This window comes from Ostrea edulis, chromosome 1 (genome assembly GCF_947568905.1).
Source record: "Ostrea edulis chromosome 1, xbOstEdul1.1, whole genome shotgun sequence".
NCBI classification, from domain to species: domain Eukaryota; kingdom Metazoa; phylum Mollusca; class Bivalvia; order Ostreida; family Ostreidae; genus Ostrea; species Ostrea edulis.
The window spans coordinates 111627399-111646108 of NC_079164.1; the positions used below are offsets into that span (position 1 = coordinate 111627399).

The following is an 18710-nucleotide window of genomic DNA, read 5'->3' on the forward strand; positions in this document are numbered from 1 at the left end:
CTTTTTCACTTACCGGCGCAAACGGGATTCGAACCTGCGGCGAACAGAGGTGAAAGACCGTGTAATTTGGAGCGCAATGATCTAACCATTACGCCACTGAGGCCCATGAGATAACGAGAAAACATTATGACATATCCCTGTAATACAACTATGTAGACATGCATGTCATGATGCATTTTTTGAATGTGAAGTCATAAAGTGCGAAGTGCACTGGGGTATATCACGAGTTATCTCCCTGTTGTTGCAAACTGTACCTTTTCTTTGAAAAGTCAAAATTGGAGCAAAATTTCGGACTTTAGTTCGAGTTTTGACTTAAGTTTCTTTCAGAAAGTCCAGGCCAGGTGTCTAAGAGAAGTACATATTTCAATCGGTTACACCTGCATTAAGCCATACATCATTATTTTCATTTACAAATTTTAGGATTTGAAAATGACATTCGTACATATATTCACATACAATGTATAATTATTATGTTATCAAGGTTGACAGTAGCTATGTAAAGAGTAGAGAGACACTAATCAAAAATATTTTCCATACAGCCCAGATTGTACTGAACATGCTCCTGCATATCGAGTCAGTTGAAGAAACACAATCGCAATATGTAGGTGATAATGGAATGGTGCTGCATAAATATAGGAAGATGGCGATGCTGAAGTCATCCCAATTGTCATGAAGCTGGGATGTTAGTTTGCCGTTAACATCAATGTCCAATAACATATCCAAGTAAAAAGCAGATATGGAAGACTTTGCAGTGTTCTTTATTTCAAGTACACTGGGATATATCGAATAGACATATGGCTAAAATAAGCATTGATTATAGAAAGATGGCGAAAAGTAATCAATCTCATACAGTCCCTGAAACGTTTTACTTTCCCACGTGAACGGTGAAAGCACAGTGAGTGAACGGTGAACGCATGGTGAGCGAACGGTGAACGCACGCAGAGCGAATGGGGAACGCAATTTGGTGAACGTTGAGCGCACGATGGACACAGACTGGTCTATTCATTCGGTATATTTCGGATTTTTCCCTCGGATTGTATTTACTTTATAATCAGGTATAGAATATATATATGCATATATCTGTTTGTTCATTTTTGTGCAAGTACTGGATGTATATTTCTCATGAAAATGATCGTAAATTTCACATCAATGCACATAGCAATCATGAAAAAACAAAAGAAAATTTCATATGTTCATTGTTTACAGTATGACATATACAGATTCATGTATACATCAAAATAAAAACATATTTTATAATATTTAGAATTCTTAATGTTTTCGAAAATCATAAATATTGGTGCGTCATCTCAGTATGCTACATGTAATCATATATTTTGACTTAAGGTGCATAATATTTGATTTCTTAATACAAGAGTATAAACAATGCAGGTAAAATAAAGATAGTTTAGTAAATAGCGCCAAGAATTTACAGGTGTGCATGCATGACTTCAAAGTTTACGAGCGCGGTCGTTTGGATTACACGCTATTAAAAAAACCTCCCCGAAAGGAGTCAAAATAAATGCATTAAACAACCAACACGTGTAGAACAGGTACCTCGTGTTGACACCTCAACACTTCTGAATAATATAAAGGGTTTATTCCCACGTAGATTTTGCGTAATTCACTTTACTGCAAATACATGTATAGTATATCGACCTGAGGAAATAATCCCAGAATTAATGTTACGTACGTACAAAATAAATAGCGTGACCACGAATTTACATTTAGATTGTGCAATATTTGTATATTTTTGATGCGGATAAAACTTTTTATTTTGCTGTACTATACGTATATCAAATGTGGGGCAGAAATATTTCATATTTATATTAGATTCAAAAGTTTCAAATTTGGAAAATGGAGTAAAAACATTTATTGACAATGTCTTTCTTAAATATACGCGTAAATTATTCAGAAATACTTGTCAAATGAAAATGATATTTGGCCACGAATGCGCATTGAAGTGTACAGTGTAGCATATTTTTTAAGTAAGAGGAGTGTGTGTGTGTGTGGGGGGGGGGGGGGGGGGCTTAAGAAAAATAATAAACTTATATATGTAAAACTTATACGGTACCAATTTTGATGCACCAGATGTGCATTTCGACAAATAATGTCTCTTCAGTGATGCTCAACCGAAATGTTTGAAATCCGAAATAACTATGAAGTTTTAGAGCTAAATGTAGCCAAAAACAGCGTGCCAAAAAAGTGGAGCCAAATTCGTCCAAGGATAAGAGCTATGCACGAGGGAGATAATCCTTAATTTTGAAATGAATTTCTAAATTTTATAACAGCTATATATAATTCTTGTCAAGTGAGACAAAGTAAAATAGATAATTGTACCATTGCCCAACCTTGAAAATGTTAAAATGATAATTCGGGTGGGGGCAAGGTATTTATTAACTGAAACTGCCTCATTTTCGTACACGTGCCAGCGCTCCCTGCTCATTCTTCGCTACAAGTACATGTATAGGGGTTAAATTCATAACTGCAGTCTCTTACATCTTTTCTCTCAGTCAGAACTTCTCACACTTTTTAACCAAACAATACTTGTGTTTTGTAATGGTAATAACAATAATTTATTCTATTCTTTGATATCAATGAATGATCTGCAGGTTTCCTTGAATTTTCGCAAAAGTCAAAGGATCGATTTTCATAGCAAGGCAAAAATGAAAAAGGAGCGTGTGCATATGAGTGAAAGTAAACGTATCATTATATCAGAAATTTAATTGATAAAGTACAAATATCAGAATTATCAACTGCGAAAATTCAAGGAAAACGGGTGATCACTCATCAAGATCAAAGAATGAAATAAATCATTGTTATTATCATTACGAAACACAAGTATTGTTTGCGTAAAAAGTGAGAGAAGTTCTGAATGAGAGAAAAATGCAACAGCCTTCAGATATGAATTTAACCCGTATACATTTGCATGTAGCAATGACGAGCAGCGAGCGCTGGTACGTGTACGAAAATGAGGCAGTTTCAGTTAATAAATACCTCGCCCCCACCCGAATTATCATTTTAATATTTTCAAGTATGGACAAAAGCACAATTTACTATATTTCATTTTATCTCACTTGACAAGAATTATATATAAGTTTATTATTTTTCTTCAGCCTCCCACTCTCTTACTTAAAAAAAAAACAACTTTGCTACAATGTACGTTTCACTGAACATTCCTGCCCAAATGTCAAATTGATTTGACAAATAGTTCTGATTATTTTATGTTAATGAGAGACATTGTCAATAAATTTATCTACTTCTTTCCCCAATTTAAAAACAGAATCGTCTGTTTTTAATATAAAGAGGGAATATTTCTCGTATATTTCTGCCCCACATATGATGTACGTATATCTCACTGTAATAAACAGTTTTACCCGCATCAAGTATACAAATCTTGCACAATCTAAAAGTAAATTCATGGTCACACTGTTTATTTTGTACGTACGTACACTAATTCTGGGATTATTTCTTCAGGTCGATATACTATACATGTATTTATAGTAAAGTGAATTACGCAAGATCGTCGCGGGAATAAACCTTTTATACTATTTACAAGCGTTCAGGTGACAACACGAGGTACCTGTTCTAAACGTGGTGGTTGTTCAATCATTTATCTTGACTCTTTTAATTGCGTATAATTTACACGACCGCGCTCGTAAATTTTGAAGTCATGCATGTGCATCTCTAAATTTTTAGCGCTAATTACTAGACTATCTTTATTTCACATAAAAAACACCACAGAGTCGTCCACTTCTGATTCATACTTAGATATTTTATTGAAAGTAGACATTAACGGCAAACTGACAACTCAACTGTATGACAAAGGGGATGATTTCAACTTCTCCATCGTCAACTTCCCATATTTATGTAGCAATATCCCATTATCACCTGCATATGGTGTTTATATATCTCAACTGATTCAATACGCAAGAACTTGTTCTGCGTATAGTCAGTTTTTAAATCGAGGCAAGCTACTGACAAACAAGTTGATGGTGCAGGGGTTTCGATTGAAGTAAACATTTCGCAAATTTTATGGTCGTTATAACAGTCTAGTTCATCAATACAACCTACCATTGGGTCAAATGCTGTCTGACATGTTTCACACGGATTGTTAGGCCGTTCTTGACACATTGATTTTGACTACTGATAGCTCTGTTTACCTGATCATTATATAGGACTCAGGGCGGATGTGACCAGTCGACAGGGGGTGCTTACTCCTCCTAGGCACCTGATCCCACCTCTGATTTGTCCAGGGGTCCGTGTTTGCCCAACTATCTATTTTATATTGCTTATAGGAGTTATGAGATTGATCACTGTTCGTTAACTTCACCTTTCATTTAACCACCTAGCTTGTATCTCTGCTGGTGGACAGTCTGTCCCCGAGGATACTTGTCACTCGATATATGTTCCTTCATGAATATACACAATAATGTAACAATACTGGCTGACACGTCGCCCAGTAGAAAAAGATGTCTGTCTGTGGAGTCTATAAAGGACACAGGCTCCTACAGATCGGTTGGTGTCCCTTGGATTATCCTTCGAGATATCAAAGATTTGTCGTATGTACAATCGTCAGATCCTCAGCTTTGGTACAGAAACCAAAATTCGTATACCCAAATTAAAGACTGTTATGTTCCTTTAAAAGATATTTTTGATAATTCCTTTTCAGACCCCATGTGTTCAATCTCAAAATGTTCTGCAAAAAGTTGCAAAACTTGTGATATACTGATCACTAAAAATTCATTTAGTAGTAATCTCACTGGACGTAGTTTCTGTACCAAAACTTCTGATGATTTGACTTGTAAATCGTCTAAAGTTGTCTACGCCAATGAGTGTAACCTGTGTGGCTTAATTTATGTGGAAGAAACCAAGTGTTTACTTAATAAAAGAAAATCGGGGCACAGATTTCAAATAAATAATGGTGGTAACGAACTTCTTTACAAGCATTTTGATGCACCGGACCACTCCATCTTGTCCATGAGGGTAAGGATTTTGGAAAAACATTACCATCACACAAACAATCCAACGTTAAGCACCCCTTTTCGTACAAACGAGAAGAGCACTGGATCAGGACCCTAGGCACTGCATTTCCATATGAATGCATTGATAATGTATACGATGTGGGAAATTTGACTAGTCTACAAGGAAATAACGTGATTGTGATAGGACGCTTTCCCAATACTCAAAGACGAAAACGCAGTCATGGATATCGTCCATATAAAAGACCAAGTATAAATGATGTCACGTTTGATTCACTTTTACCTTACGTCAGCAGACAATTAGGTCCACATCATATTCGTACAAAACTTTACTATGTTCCATTGAGAGTTTTACATACGTTATTTGGAGAAGTACAGCTAGTCTATACTTGGATTTTTCAACACCTGAATATAGACTGAACTCTATAATTATGGATGTTGCCCATCACAGGTTCTTTAAATCAGCACGGGTCATAGATGATATTCCTTCCAAATCATGCCGCCAGGTCCAAAAGCTCAAATTTACAAACAAAGGAATATATGCCGTTAATATAAGCAACAGTCTTCGTCATAAAAGCGTTCAGTCATGTATTCTAACTTATTTCAATTTTAAGTCTACACCCTGTATTTCCTAGAGCTATACTTCTACTATTGCATCCAAACTTTTTAATTCTAAGCAAACTTTGCAGTGCCTAGATATAGACAATCTTATACGTAATCCACCAACGTGTTCTTGTTTTTCATCTTCTTTCAACTATAGTCCAGCTGGATAAGTCATTACTGGTAATGTTGATATAGTTGAAAATGAAGACCTCCAATCACTTATTCTAAAAGGTCCTAAATACAGAGAACCTCGGTTTTTTAATTGGCGAGATAACTTCATCTCTATGAAGAATTCTGTCGTAGATTATTTCAGACGATGGGCTAAATATCAAATAAAGAGCTTGATACATTGTCAGAATAGGTTAAAATCATCAGAGGAATATTAAAATTCCGCATTAGACATATTCAAACAAAAGTACGTACCATCTATCCTTCTTTCTTTAGTAAACGAGAAGTGGTAAAATAATTAGATAGGTTACATGAGGAATATGTTTTGGTTCCAGCTGACAACCCCAGTAACAGCATTGCCTTTGTTTGTAAGGCTCATTATTACAACTGTAATTTAAGCGAACTTGGCATTAATTGCACTTTTGGTAATCGTACTTATACTCAAACTACCCTTTCAAAACAGGAAATTCTTCAAAACCATGCTTCAGTTTTAGATACATTTAATATCCAAGTCAATGGGTCAAATGAATATCAGTTACCGTACCTATACTAGATTCCTAAACTACATAAAAACCCTTACAAACAAAGATACATTGCCGGATCCAGTAAGTGTTCTACCAAGCCCCTATATTTGCTCCTCACGAAAATATTAACAGCTGTGAAGGAGAAACTTCAAACTTACTGTGCGACTACATATACCAGAAGTGGTGTTAATCAAATGTGGATTCTAAACAATTCTAAAGAACTTTTAGTAAACTTGAAATCGCAAAACTTTTCCCAAATCAATAACATCAAAACCTATGACTTTTCAACACTATACACGACCATTCCTCACGATAAATGAAAGACTAGACTTTTTGACATCATAGACAGTTGCTTCTTCAACAAAAATGGAAAAAGGAAATATTAATATCTAGTGCTCAGTCATCCAAAAACTTATCTTGTTAAACACCACTCTGATTCCACGCACAAGTATTCTGAAGTTGAAATAAAAGATATGCTAGAGTTCCTCATTGACAATATCTTCGTGATTTTTGGTAATCTGGTCTTCCAACAGTCTGTTGGAATTCGCATGGGCACGAATTGTGATCCTTTGTTAGCGTACCTGTTTCTATATTCATATGAAGCAGAATGTATTCAAAAACTTATACGCGAAAAGAAGATATGTCTTGCTGTGGCCTTCAATTCGACATTTAGATATATCGACGACGTTTTATCTATCAGCAATGATAACTTTCATTCATATGTCGTTCAATATATCCCTGTGAGCTCGAAATAAAAGACACCACAGAGTCGTCCACATCTGCTTCATACTTAGATATTTTATTGAAAGTAGACATTAACGGCAAATTGACAAATCAACTGTATGGCAAACGGGATGATATCAGCTTCTCCATCGTCAACTTCCAATATTGATGTAGCAATATTCCATTATCACCTACATATGGTGTTTATATATCTCAACTGATTCGATAAGCAAGAGCTTGTTCTGCGTATAGTCAGTTTTTAAATCGAGGCAAGCTACTGACAAACAAGTTGATGGTGCAGGGGTTTCAACAGTCTCTATTGAAGTCAGCATTCCGCAAATTCTATGGTCGTTATAACGATCTAGTTCGTCAATACAACCTATCATTGGGTCAAATGCTGTCTGACATGTTTCATTCCGATTGTTAAGCCGTTCTTGGCACACTGATTTTGACTACTGATAGCTCTATTTACCTGATCAGGATATAGGGCTCACGGCGTGTGTGACCAGTCGACAGGGGGTGCTTACTCCTCCAAGGCACCTGATCCCACCTCTGGTGTGCCCAGGGGTCCTTGTTTGCTCAATTATCTATTTTGTATTGCTTATAGGAGTTATGAGATTGATCACTGTTCGTTATCTTCACCTTTCATTAATCATGTATACCCTTGTAGTAAGAAATTAAATACTATGCATCTTAAGTCAAAATATATAATTACCCGTAACATACCTAGATGACGCACCGATATTAGTGAATTATAAAAACGTCAATAATTCTAAATGTTATAAAAAAAATATGTTTCTAATTTTCATGTATACGTGTGTCTGTATATGCAATACTGTAAACGATAAACAAATGAAATTTTCATTTGTTTGTGTATGATTGTTACTTGCATTGATGTGAAATTTACAATGATTTTTATGAGAAGTATAAATCCAGAACTTGCATTATAACGGGGGTGGCATTATATAGGGGGAGGGTGTGTGTGTGTACAGCTGTCATAAGAAATCAAAGAAATTTTATCTACTACATCAATGTGCTATTAGATTTTGGTGTGTCCGCCATACTCAGATTTTAAAAAAAATACTGCATATTTGAACTTAGATGCAAATGATTATTGTTTACGTAACTTATTATCTGCTCCAAACTTTGATACCTAGAGGACTAACGGCAGATAATTGGTTAAGTCTCCTCACTGAAATTTTCCTGCCGTTGATTGGCGATAATTAGCGGGGGTGATTATAACGGCAATTGACCAAATCGTACCTGTAAATAGGTTGGCGGATGGCGGTATGCGGGGGATGGCAATATAACGGGGTTTTACATAGCGAGGAAAACGGGATTTTGAACTTTTTTGGCGATATGCAAAGGTGGCATTATAACGGGGGACAATATAGCGGGGGATCACTTTATATTCATATATATATTCTCTACCTGATTATAAAGTAAATACAATCCAAGGGAAAATCCGAAATATACCGAATGAATAGACCATTTTCTGTTCATCGTGCGCTCATAGTTCATTAAACTGCGCTCAACGTTCGCTTTGCGTGCATTCACTGTGCGCTCACCGTTCACTATGCGTGTGTTCACCATTCGCTCACCGTGTGTTCACCGCTCAAGTGGGAAAGTAGAACGTTTCAGGAACTGTGAGAAAGTTTACTTTCACTCTTATGTACACTTTCCTTTTTTTTCATTTTTGCCTTGCTATGAAAATCGATCCTTTGACTTTGATATTCCGAATGACAGTGAACGGCGAACGCACGATAACCGCTTTGTGAACGGTGAACGGACGGTGAGCGCAAAACTGTAAACGGAGAGCGCACTGTGAACACACGGAGAATGAATAGTGAACGCCCGGTGAGTGCACGGTGAACGCACGGAGAGCACACAGTGAACGCACGGTGAGCGAACGGAAAAATGGTAAAGTAGAACGTGTCAGGGACTGTAAGTCCTATAAGGAATACAAAACAAGATATGATTATAATCTACCGATTATAAATTCTCCCAAACGACGTATTGGCTGTATAAAAGTGGCTTTTTCTGAGTACTGCTATTTCTTTCCCTTGACAAAATCCACTCCCATTTTTGCTTCATTTAGAAACTCTAGATCACGAAGGCTTTAGTTTGAAAATTTTCAAAACATCCCCGTTTTATCAGTAAAACCGGTATCACTGACCTGATCCCAGTTTGCAGATACCAACATCCTCTTATCATTTTTGATGATCCCATTAATATATCAGTCCAGGTTCTAAAATTATACAAGTTTTTATAATCAAGGACAAATATCAAGGTCAATGGTAGTACTAGTTTGTGGGTAGCTACACCCGTTTATCATTTCTGAAGATTCCGTGTCTCTATTGGTCCCAGTTCTAAAGTTATACCATACTTATGTTTAGGGTCAGAGGTGAAGGTCACTTGATCTTCATACCAATTTGTAGATCCCATAATCCTTTTAGTATTTCTGAAGATTCTCTTCATCTTTATCTCTTTATCAAACCTAGTTCTTAAAATGATACCAACTTTATGATCAAAGGTCAGAAGTGAAGGTTAGTGTTGACCTTGAAACTGATTTGAAGATATCATCATCCTTTCATCATGTAAAGATCAAATGTGTCTTTCAATTCCATTTCTAGAATTCTATGAGTTTGTATGTTCAAGGTCAGAGGTCAAGGTCAAGGTCACTGGAGTCACTTGACTTTGATAACAATTTGCACATTTTATCATCCTTTTATCATTTCTGGGGAGTCGATACCGTGGCCAGAACAAAGCTCCTAGAAGCTGTGTGTATTCGCAAATAACACACCGTGGAACACGGAGGACACGGTGTATCTCCGTGGATTTTCCACCGTGGTCTTTCCACGGTGGGGTGTATAAAACTCGTGTCGTGTACCAGTACACGACACGAGTTTTATGCGTGTTCCACGCAACACGGTGGAACAAATTTGCCCCAAACACGTTGGATCTTTAAAATTGTCGGCACCTTTGAAGTCCTATTTCTTCCGCGCGAGCTAGGCATTGAAGTCCACGGAGGATCTCCGTGGATGTCACCTGTACCTCCGTCGATGCCACCGTGTACCTCCGTGTGATAAAACAAAGAAATAATTTCCGAAATGATTCACCCAAAAAACCTTTTCGCTTGGCCAGCATGCATCCCCCACCCCATTAATTATTTAGAAATTAGCTATAAATCATTCAGTTCTTGTAATTGTTGTTTAATGATACGTTGGTGTTTTCGGTACATATCCGTATGTAGACTTCCCTGCAGACGTTCACACCTTTTTATGAAACGGCCAAATTCTCGACATCTGTATATAAACACCTGTGTTATTCCTACCACTCGTCGGTACATTATTTCACGGCACGTGCAGCACAATTTCACCAAATAAAAGAAGGGTCATGAACAACGACAATCAATGCCAGTAATTTCAATTTGATAAATAGCAGCTCAAAGAAATGTATACCATAAGCAGTGGTTTATTTTTAACGTAAGGTTTTCATTGTACAATTAGGAATAGTTGATTAAGGTCTGCTATATACATGTTTACATTGGAGATTAATTTTTATTATGTACTCAACTGTGATGCAATGTGAGCAAAGAATCAAATTTTTATCACCTAAACAAATAAAAATTAAAAATATCTTTACTTTTAAACAAACCTTAATAGAAAACTCCGTATACTTTCATTAAGAAAATAATAAAATAAAATGTGCTCCCCTACCTAGAATGCCCATACTTCACATTAATAATAACACTTTTTTTTCTAACTTGATAAATACTTCATTACACGCATGTATTATTTACTAAATGTATATATAACAGCTTTTTGTCTTCATATTTTTGTATACCATTGCATAATGGTGATGAGATCCAATAAATTGAATCGAGTACATGTAGTCTTGAAATATCACAAAGTATACAGTTGACAACGATTGAAATAAAAATTCAGACGTTTTCTCGTTTATTCAGTGACTCACAAACTTTCGCGTCTTCAGAATGAAAGTTGTAAAACAAACGTACTAGGTTTTGGTCAGTTATAACATCATACGGGGGTAAACTTCATCTCATCTCCGCTAGCAATGAGTTTTGGGTCATCTGTGCCTTCGTGGACGAATAATCTTGGCTAGCAAAGATGAAAAAAAAAATGCCTAGATAGTCCGCTTGCATCAACATGTATTATGAAGGTGAAATCGAAGAATTATCCAGTAAATCCAATGATGCTGTAGTATATATAGCAAGTATTTATTTTATTTTTGACTGAGAGGGAGATCGACAGTTAAGCACGTAACATCGTTTTAGAAGGGGGGGGGGGGGCATTAGTCCTAACCCGGACCAGCCGAAAAATTTAACACGTAAAGAAAACAATATGGGAAAGAAAAAAAATATGAGAATGAAAGTGGATGGATAATTAATCAGAAAGAAATTGTACTTTCAAGATTTATACTGAACGTATTAAACTTCCCGTATCTGCATACATTCATGAATATTATAATCAATTACTACTAATGCTCTCTCTCTCTCTCTCTCTCTCTCTCTCTCTGTGTGTGTGTGTGTGTGTGTGTGTGTGTGTGTTGCTTTTATTATCTAATGCATCTAAATTTTAAAATGATTTCATATAGCAATTAAAGATTTTAATAATCGATAGCGTATATGGATAAAAGAAAATAATCGTTAAGTCATTTCTGTTTATAATGATATTAGTCTTTTTTTCATGAACTAGTTGCATTTGACACCGAGGTTTTACATCCTTAAATATTGATTACAGGCACGTAGAATCGGAGAGGGTGTAATTTGAAAACTTGAAAGTTAAGGATTTAGACTTGTAGCTTGTAGCGACCTACCCACTGCACGATTTAAGAAATTGAAGTCGGAAGGGGGAATTGAGACAATTTCAGACTACTACCACCCCCCCCCACCACACACACACACACACACGTACACAATTTAACAATTTAAGGTTTTCGTAATCGGACAATTTAAGCACCATTTTTGTTGTTACCTTATTGCTTGTCAAGAATTTTACACAACTTAACCGGCAACATACCTCTTCTGATACATTGAAAAATATAAGTAATGTTAGCACGGGCCTCTATAAAGTTCAATCTGCAGTTTGGTCATTGTTCGTCATTCAATAACTTATTTAAAATTTAAAAAAAAGTTTGTCGGGTTAGCGGTACTATGATGTATGACTATAACAATGACCTGTGTATAACTTGTACATTCCATACAAATTCAAAGGGGTTATCGCCTCAGTAGAACAATTGGGGGTCAGCTAATCCGTGTATTTGAAATCAACAGAAGTGCTTGGCTTCTTGCGGAAAATGTGAAATATATTGGGTCGGCGCAAGATACCCGTGATCTTAGACTAGATCTGATACCTCGCCGACCCAATATATTTCACACTTTTCATAAGAAGTCAAAACCCAAACTAGCTAACCGTAATTTAGTTATACTGTGACAAAGACCCTAGGAATTTTCATGGTATATACTTATACAAAAATCATTGCATTATCCAGACACTCCCGATGAACATTTTTTTTATGAAAACCTCTATCAAAGTACATTGAACATAAGTCTCCGTCAAATGTAATTAACTCGGGATTTTAAAAATAAATTATTCGATGGTTTGTATTTTTGCTTCTTTTAATTATGTAATAAGTTAATTCCAATTTGTTAATCATCGGCAATGCTTTAATTTCTATATTGGATCAAGTTATATTTGTCAAGATGCATATTAACCTAATATGATGGAAGTAATTATATTAAACAGCGCATTTGTCAGAGAGAGAGAGAGAGAGAGAGAGAGAGAGAGAGAGAGAGAGAGAGAGAACACGGTAATTATTAAATATCCCTATAGCATGTTGTACATGTATATTTTTCATTTACTGAATATACTAATTCGCATTCAGAACAGGAATTGCCTGCAAGTACACAGTATTTAAACATAGACTTTAAGACTATTTTAATGAAGAAAGAAGACTAAAAGAAAAAAATTTCAAAACCAGGTTTTCTCAAAAACATAATATATAGTGTTTGGTATCGTTGGAATTTGCTTAAAATGCTGAAAAACAATATAAGTATCAGGAGGGAAAATATTGACATTTTTCCTTTTCTTAAAAGTCCACCCTTATCATGAGTATTTGGCCTGCGGCACATTTTCACATGTCCCGCAAGGCGCCCGTGGCCAGAACAAAGCTCCTAGAAGCTGTGTGTATTAGCAAATAACACACACCGTGGAACACGGAGGACACGGTGTATCTCCGTGGATTTTCCACCGTGGTCTTTCCACGGTGGGGTGTATAAAACTCGTGTCGTGTACTGTATATCTACCAGACCTAGTTCTTAAGTAATACCAATTCTAAGGTTAAAGCCACTAGAGTCACCTGACCTTGATACTAGTGTGTAAGTCCTGTCATCCTCTTGCCACTTTTGAAAATTTCATGTCACTATTAGTCCTGGTTTCAAATTCATACCAATTTTTATGTACATGGTCAGAGTTCAAGGTCGCTAGATCACTTAACCTTGTAGGCCCTGTCATTTTGTATTCATTTCTGAATTTCCCCATAGAATCTATATTAAACCCCACCCCCATTTTATTTCCCCAAAATGTATCCTGACTCCTTCTACCTGAAAACAAAACACATTTCTGCACATCAAGATACATTGGCCTATCATATCCCTGAATATATATTACTTTCATCCACTGGTTACGTAGAAAGGTGTCGGATAGTTATAGGCGCGCGAAAGAAGCGAAATAAGAAGAAACATGCGTTTGAAACACGATTGGCCATGCTAGACAGTAGCGCATTGACGAGAACCAAACACTGCTGTGGCGATTCTTCTTAAATTCCCAATTACACCAAACTAGTTTAACTTATGGTCTACACAAATTTTGCCAAAATTGTTCAAACGGTGTACGAAGGGAGTGAACGTAGCAACATGTTTTACTCTCTGTTTGATAACTTCATAGACGTGCTCGAACTGGTTAGGCAACAACAAGAAATATTCTCTTTTGATGTAGTAGCTTTTTAATGAATCATTCCTCACACGAATGCAAAAATTGCCAGCTAATAAAGGAATCGTAATTTCAATATGAGTCATAAAATCGGAATTATATGTATATAAGACCAGACACCCTAGAATATGGGTCATGCTTTTCAGTTTTTGTGCAGGCCTCGTAACACACAGTTTGTCTGCTAGAATAATTATTTTTTAATTGCATCTCTGTTTAAAGGTATTAGCCTTGTTTCTCAGTGTGATAGTATAAATACGAATTCTATATGTATTTATTCGTTTTGATATTTTTCATTGATCGTTTTGCTAAATACAATCTTAAAATTCACTTTACCGTAAGTTCAACTGCGCATCTGGATTGAGTTGGCTGAGTAAAGTTTTATTCTGTTATTTCATTGGTTCTTTGATTTCATTGGTCATTTCATATTTCTTTATCCAATAATAGTCTTTCAGTATATGTATAAATCTACCGCGCTTACCTATATAGTTAGAGCAGTAATACGTTTTGAAGAGTTACAACCAGCTGATATCTTCCGCATCTTATGGTATGCTATTTCTATATTTAAGTATATGTTTCATTTCCATATAAAGAGCTGATATACGTAATTATTTTGATTGCAAGTTCTTTACTTTATTGTAATTTTGCTTTCAAAGTCGTAATGATTATATGAGTCTGTAAGATTTTAATCTAAATTATTTACAGAACACATGTACATATTTTCATAACGTATAGTATGCTTCTAAAACGTTTACTGTGGGTACAATTTACAATTGTCATATTTCATTTATGTTTTTCTTTCTTGATTTGTAATATTATTTATCTGTTATTGTAGGTCAATGCCTTTGTATTCTACTGAATAAATTAATAAAACCAACATCTGCCTTCCTGCTCGGTTACATCAGTCCCCATGCCAACAAGCGCCATGGAAGTCTAATTGTCGTCCTCTTTATTTCAAGAATGTTACATGCTAAATTTTGGATACTATTAAACAAATTCAGGAGACGTTGAATAAGCAAACATATGTGTTTTACTATACTCAATGAAGGGTCCATGGATCCGTTTTGTTTATTTTCTTTTAATGTTTAGATCATGCCCGTTTTCATCAAAATAACGAAATTCACATTTGAGAAGAAGCTGAATCCAAAGAAGTGGTCTTGCAGCATGGTTCTTCTGTCATAGATATTTAAAGCCTGTCCGTACTCATACCTTCAAAATCATATGGTCCAAATCTATAATCTGTTGAATGCTGAGTTCCAAGGCTGCTTGTAAATGTGATCTGGAAGTAGACATTTGATTTCCCAGAGAGTTCTGCATATGTTGACGAGTCTATGTCCACTGTTACATTTGTTTGCAAATCAAATTCATTTGCTTCACACCCTACACTAATAGCTGACAGTTGCACTACTGAAATTGTTGTCAATGGCAAGACTGATCCAGAAATCTGAAAACAAAAATAATGAAACAAAATATCAAATTCCAATTTTATTCCAAACATGATCATGAGTTACAGTCCCTGAAACGCTCTACTTTCCCACTTGAACGGTGAACGCACGGTGAGCGAATGGTGAACGCACAGTGAGCGAACGGTGAACGCACGCAGAGCGAACGATGAACGCAATTTCATAAATGGTGAGCGCACGGTGAACGCAAAATGGTCTATTCATTCGGTATATTTCGGATTTCCTCCTTGGATTGTACCTACTTGATAATCAGGTACATAATGTATATATGAATACATCTGTGTGTTCATTTCTCTGCAAGTACTGGATGTATATTGCTCTTGGAAATGATCGCAAATTTTACATCAATGCACGTAGTAATCATGCACAAACAAAAGAAAATTTCATATGTACATTGTTTACAGTATTATGTATACATATACATGTATACATTAAAAATAGAAACATATATTTCATAATATTTACAATTCTTGACGTTTTCATAAACCATGGATATTGGTGCATCTTCTCGGTATACTACATGTAATTATATATTTTGACTTAAGACTAAAGATAGTCTAGTAATTAGCGCTAAGAATTTACGAGTATATTTGCGTGACGTCCAAAGTTACGAGCGGGGTCGTTTGGAGTACACGCTATTAAAAACAACCCCGAAAGGAGTCACAATAAATGCATTAAACAACCAATTCGGATATAACAGGTATCTAGTGTTGACACCTGAACGCTTGTAACTAGTAGAAAGGGTTTGTTCCCACGTAGATTTTGCATAATTCACTTTACTGCAAATACATGTATAGTATATCGACCTGAGGAAATAATCCCAGAATTAATGTACATACGTACAAAATAAATAGTGTGACCATGCATTTATATTTAGATTTTGCGATATTTGTATATTTTGATGCGGATAAAACTGTTTATTTTACCGAACTGTACGTATATCATATGTGGGGCAAAATTATAGAGAAATATTTCATCTTTATATTAGAGACAAACGATTCAAAAGTTTCAAATTTGGGGAAAGGTGTAAATACATTTATTAACATTGTCTTTCATAAATATAGGCTTACAATAATCAGAAATACATGTCAAATCCATTTGACATTTGGCCACGAATGTGCATTGAATTATACCATGTAGCATCGTTTGCTTTAAGTAAGAAAGGGGCGGGGACTTTAAAAAAATTTTAAACTTATATAGAACTCGTGTCAAGTGAGACAAAATGAAATATAATAAATTGTGCGTTTGCCCAAACTTGAAAATGTTACAATGATAATTCGGGTGGGGCGAGGTATTTATTAACTAAAACTGCCTCATTTTCGTATACGTACATGTACCAGGGCTCGTTGCTCGTTCTTCGCTACATGTACATGTATGAGGGTTGAATTAATAACCGAAGGATCTTACATTTTTCTCTTATTCAGAGCTTCTCCCACTTTTAACCAACAAGACTTGTGTTTTGTAATAATAATGACAATGATTTATTCCATTCTTTGATATTGATAAGTGATCTGGAGTTTTTCTTGAATTTTCGCAGTTGATAATCTTGATATTTGTACTAAAGTCTTTATAAATCAAATTTCTGATATGATAAGAAAGCTTACTCTCATTCTTATGCACACGTTCCTTTTTCATGTTTGCCTTGGTATAAAAATCGATCCTTTAACTTTGGTGTTCCAAATGACAGTGAATGGTGAACGCATGGTGAGCGCAAAACTGTAAACGGTGAGCGCACGGTGAACGCACGGAGAGCGAACGAAAAAAAAAGGTAAAGTAGAACGTTTCAGGGACTGTATCTTATAAACTACGGTGATTCTACACAACAAGAGAAACCTACATATCTGACAAGGATCATGTACCTCAGATGAATCTACACTACACGAAAAGCCTAGCATTTTCCGAAATACACTGTAATCTTGTGATTTTTGCTGAAAAGTTGAAGATAAGGAACGGTGATCAATCGCATTACCCCTATCAAGAATAATTAATAAGCAGAGTGCGGTACACGTTGACCCCTGGATATACCAGAGGTATATGATGATTAATTATACCAATTATTAACCGAACATTTTGCTATACTTATTCACAATAGGGATTTAAATCTAAGTAAGGACTGTAAAAACATATCGTTAATTAGCTAGGAATTACCTTCTTACATTAATGTCACATGCGACCTTTGATCAACATATTGTATAGATAGCTATATATTTAGTTATAAAACCCAGCTTTTATAATTATTAACCACAGAGAACACCTTTTTTCAATGTTGACCCAATTCACAAGTATAAACATTTAACCTGATAGTTTGAGCCGCCAGCTTGTTAAGTTGTCGATGTAAATACTTTAGAATATAATGAGGTTGAAACATGATCGTAATTATTGTCCAGTGATGTAGGCAGTATCTTATATACAGAATAAATGGGTTATCGATGGGTTTTCTTCCCCTACTGAGACGACAATTGTAGAGATATTCTAAGGCACTGTTCTCGATCCTTTGTTATTCTTACTCTACATTAATGATATTGCTGATAAGATTAAATTATTCCACCGAGCTTTTGTTGATTTAAGATGTTGATATTGATGTTGACCTCCATTACAATTAAGAAGAAAATGTACACGAATTGTACTTACCAAAAGGTTTCGATAATCTTTAAATGTACCAAATATATACATTTAAATATTTGTAAGAGCGTATATAACCGGCACCATCAATGTTATATTTATACCTTTAAATATCTTCTCCATCGTCAACTTTCCATATCTATGTAGTGATATTCCATTACACCTGCATAGGGTGTTTATAAGAAAGGTGAAGACAACGAACAGTGATCAATCGCATGACTCTCAACTGATTCGATACGCAAGAGCTTGTTCTGTACATGATCAATTTTTTTTATCCATAGGGCTACTGACACATACAATGATATTACAGGGTTTTGAAGGGTTTCGCTTTAAGTCAGCATTTCACAAATTTTATTATCGTTATAATGATCTAGTTTGTCAATACAACCTATCATTTGGTTAAATGCTGTCTAGCGTGTTTTATGCCAATGTTAGGCAATTCTTGGTACACTGATTTTGGAAGATATTGTTATTGAAGAAATCCAGCAACTTGAATACTTGAACGTGGAATCAGGAGGGTTAACAAAACAATTTGCTGTTTGCCTGATCATTCGATATGAATATTTCCGTTATCCATTTTGTTGACGAAGCAACTGTTATTGATGTAAAAAATAGATT

The 18710-nt window shown here is 35.5% G+C and overlaps 1 protein-coding gene across 1 annotated transcript in view; it reads right to left on the reverse strand.

Moving 5' to 3' along the window:
• Window positions 1-18710, reverse strand: part of LOC130051336 (uncharacterized) — a 181289-nt gene that overhangs the window by 2265 nt on the left and 160314 nt on the right. Inside the window, exon 5 of the mRNA XM_056153300.1 lies at window positions 15217-15451. Within this exon, the coding sequence (XP_056009275.1) occupies window positions 15217-15451 (235 nt within the window). The remainder of the gene's footprint in view (window positions 1-15216; window positions 15452-18710) is intronic.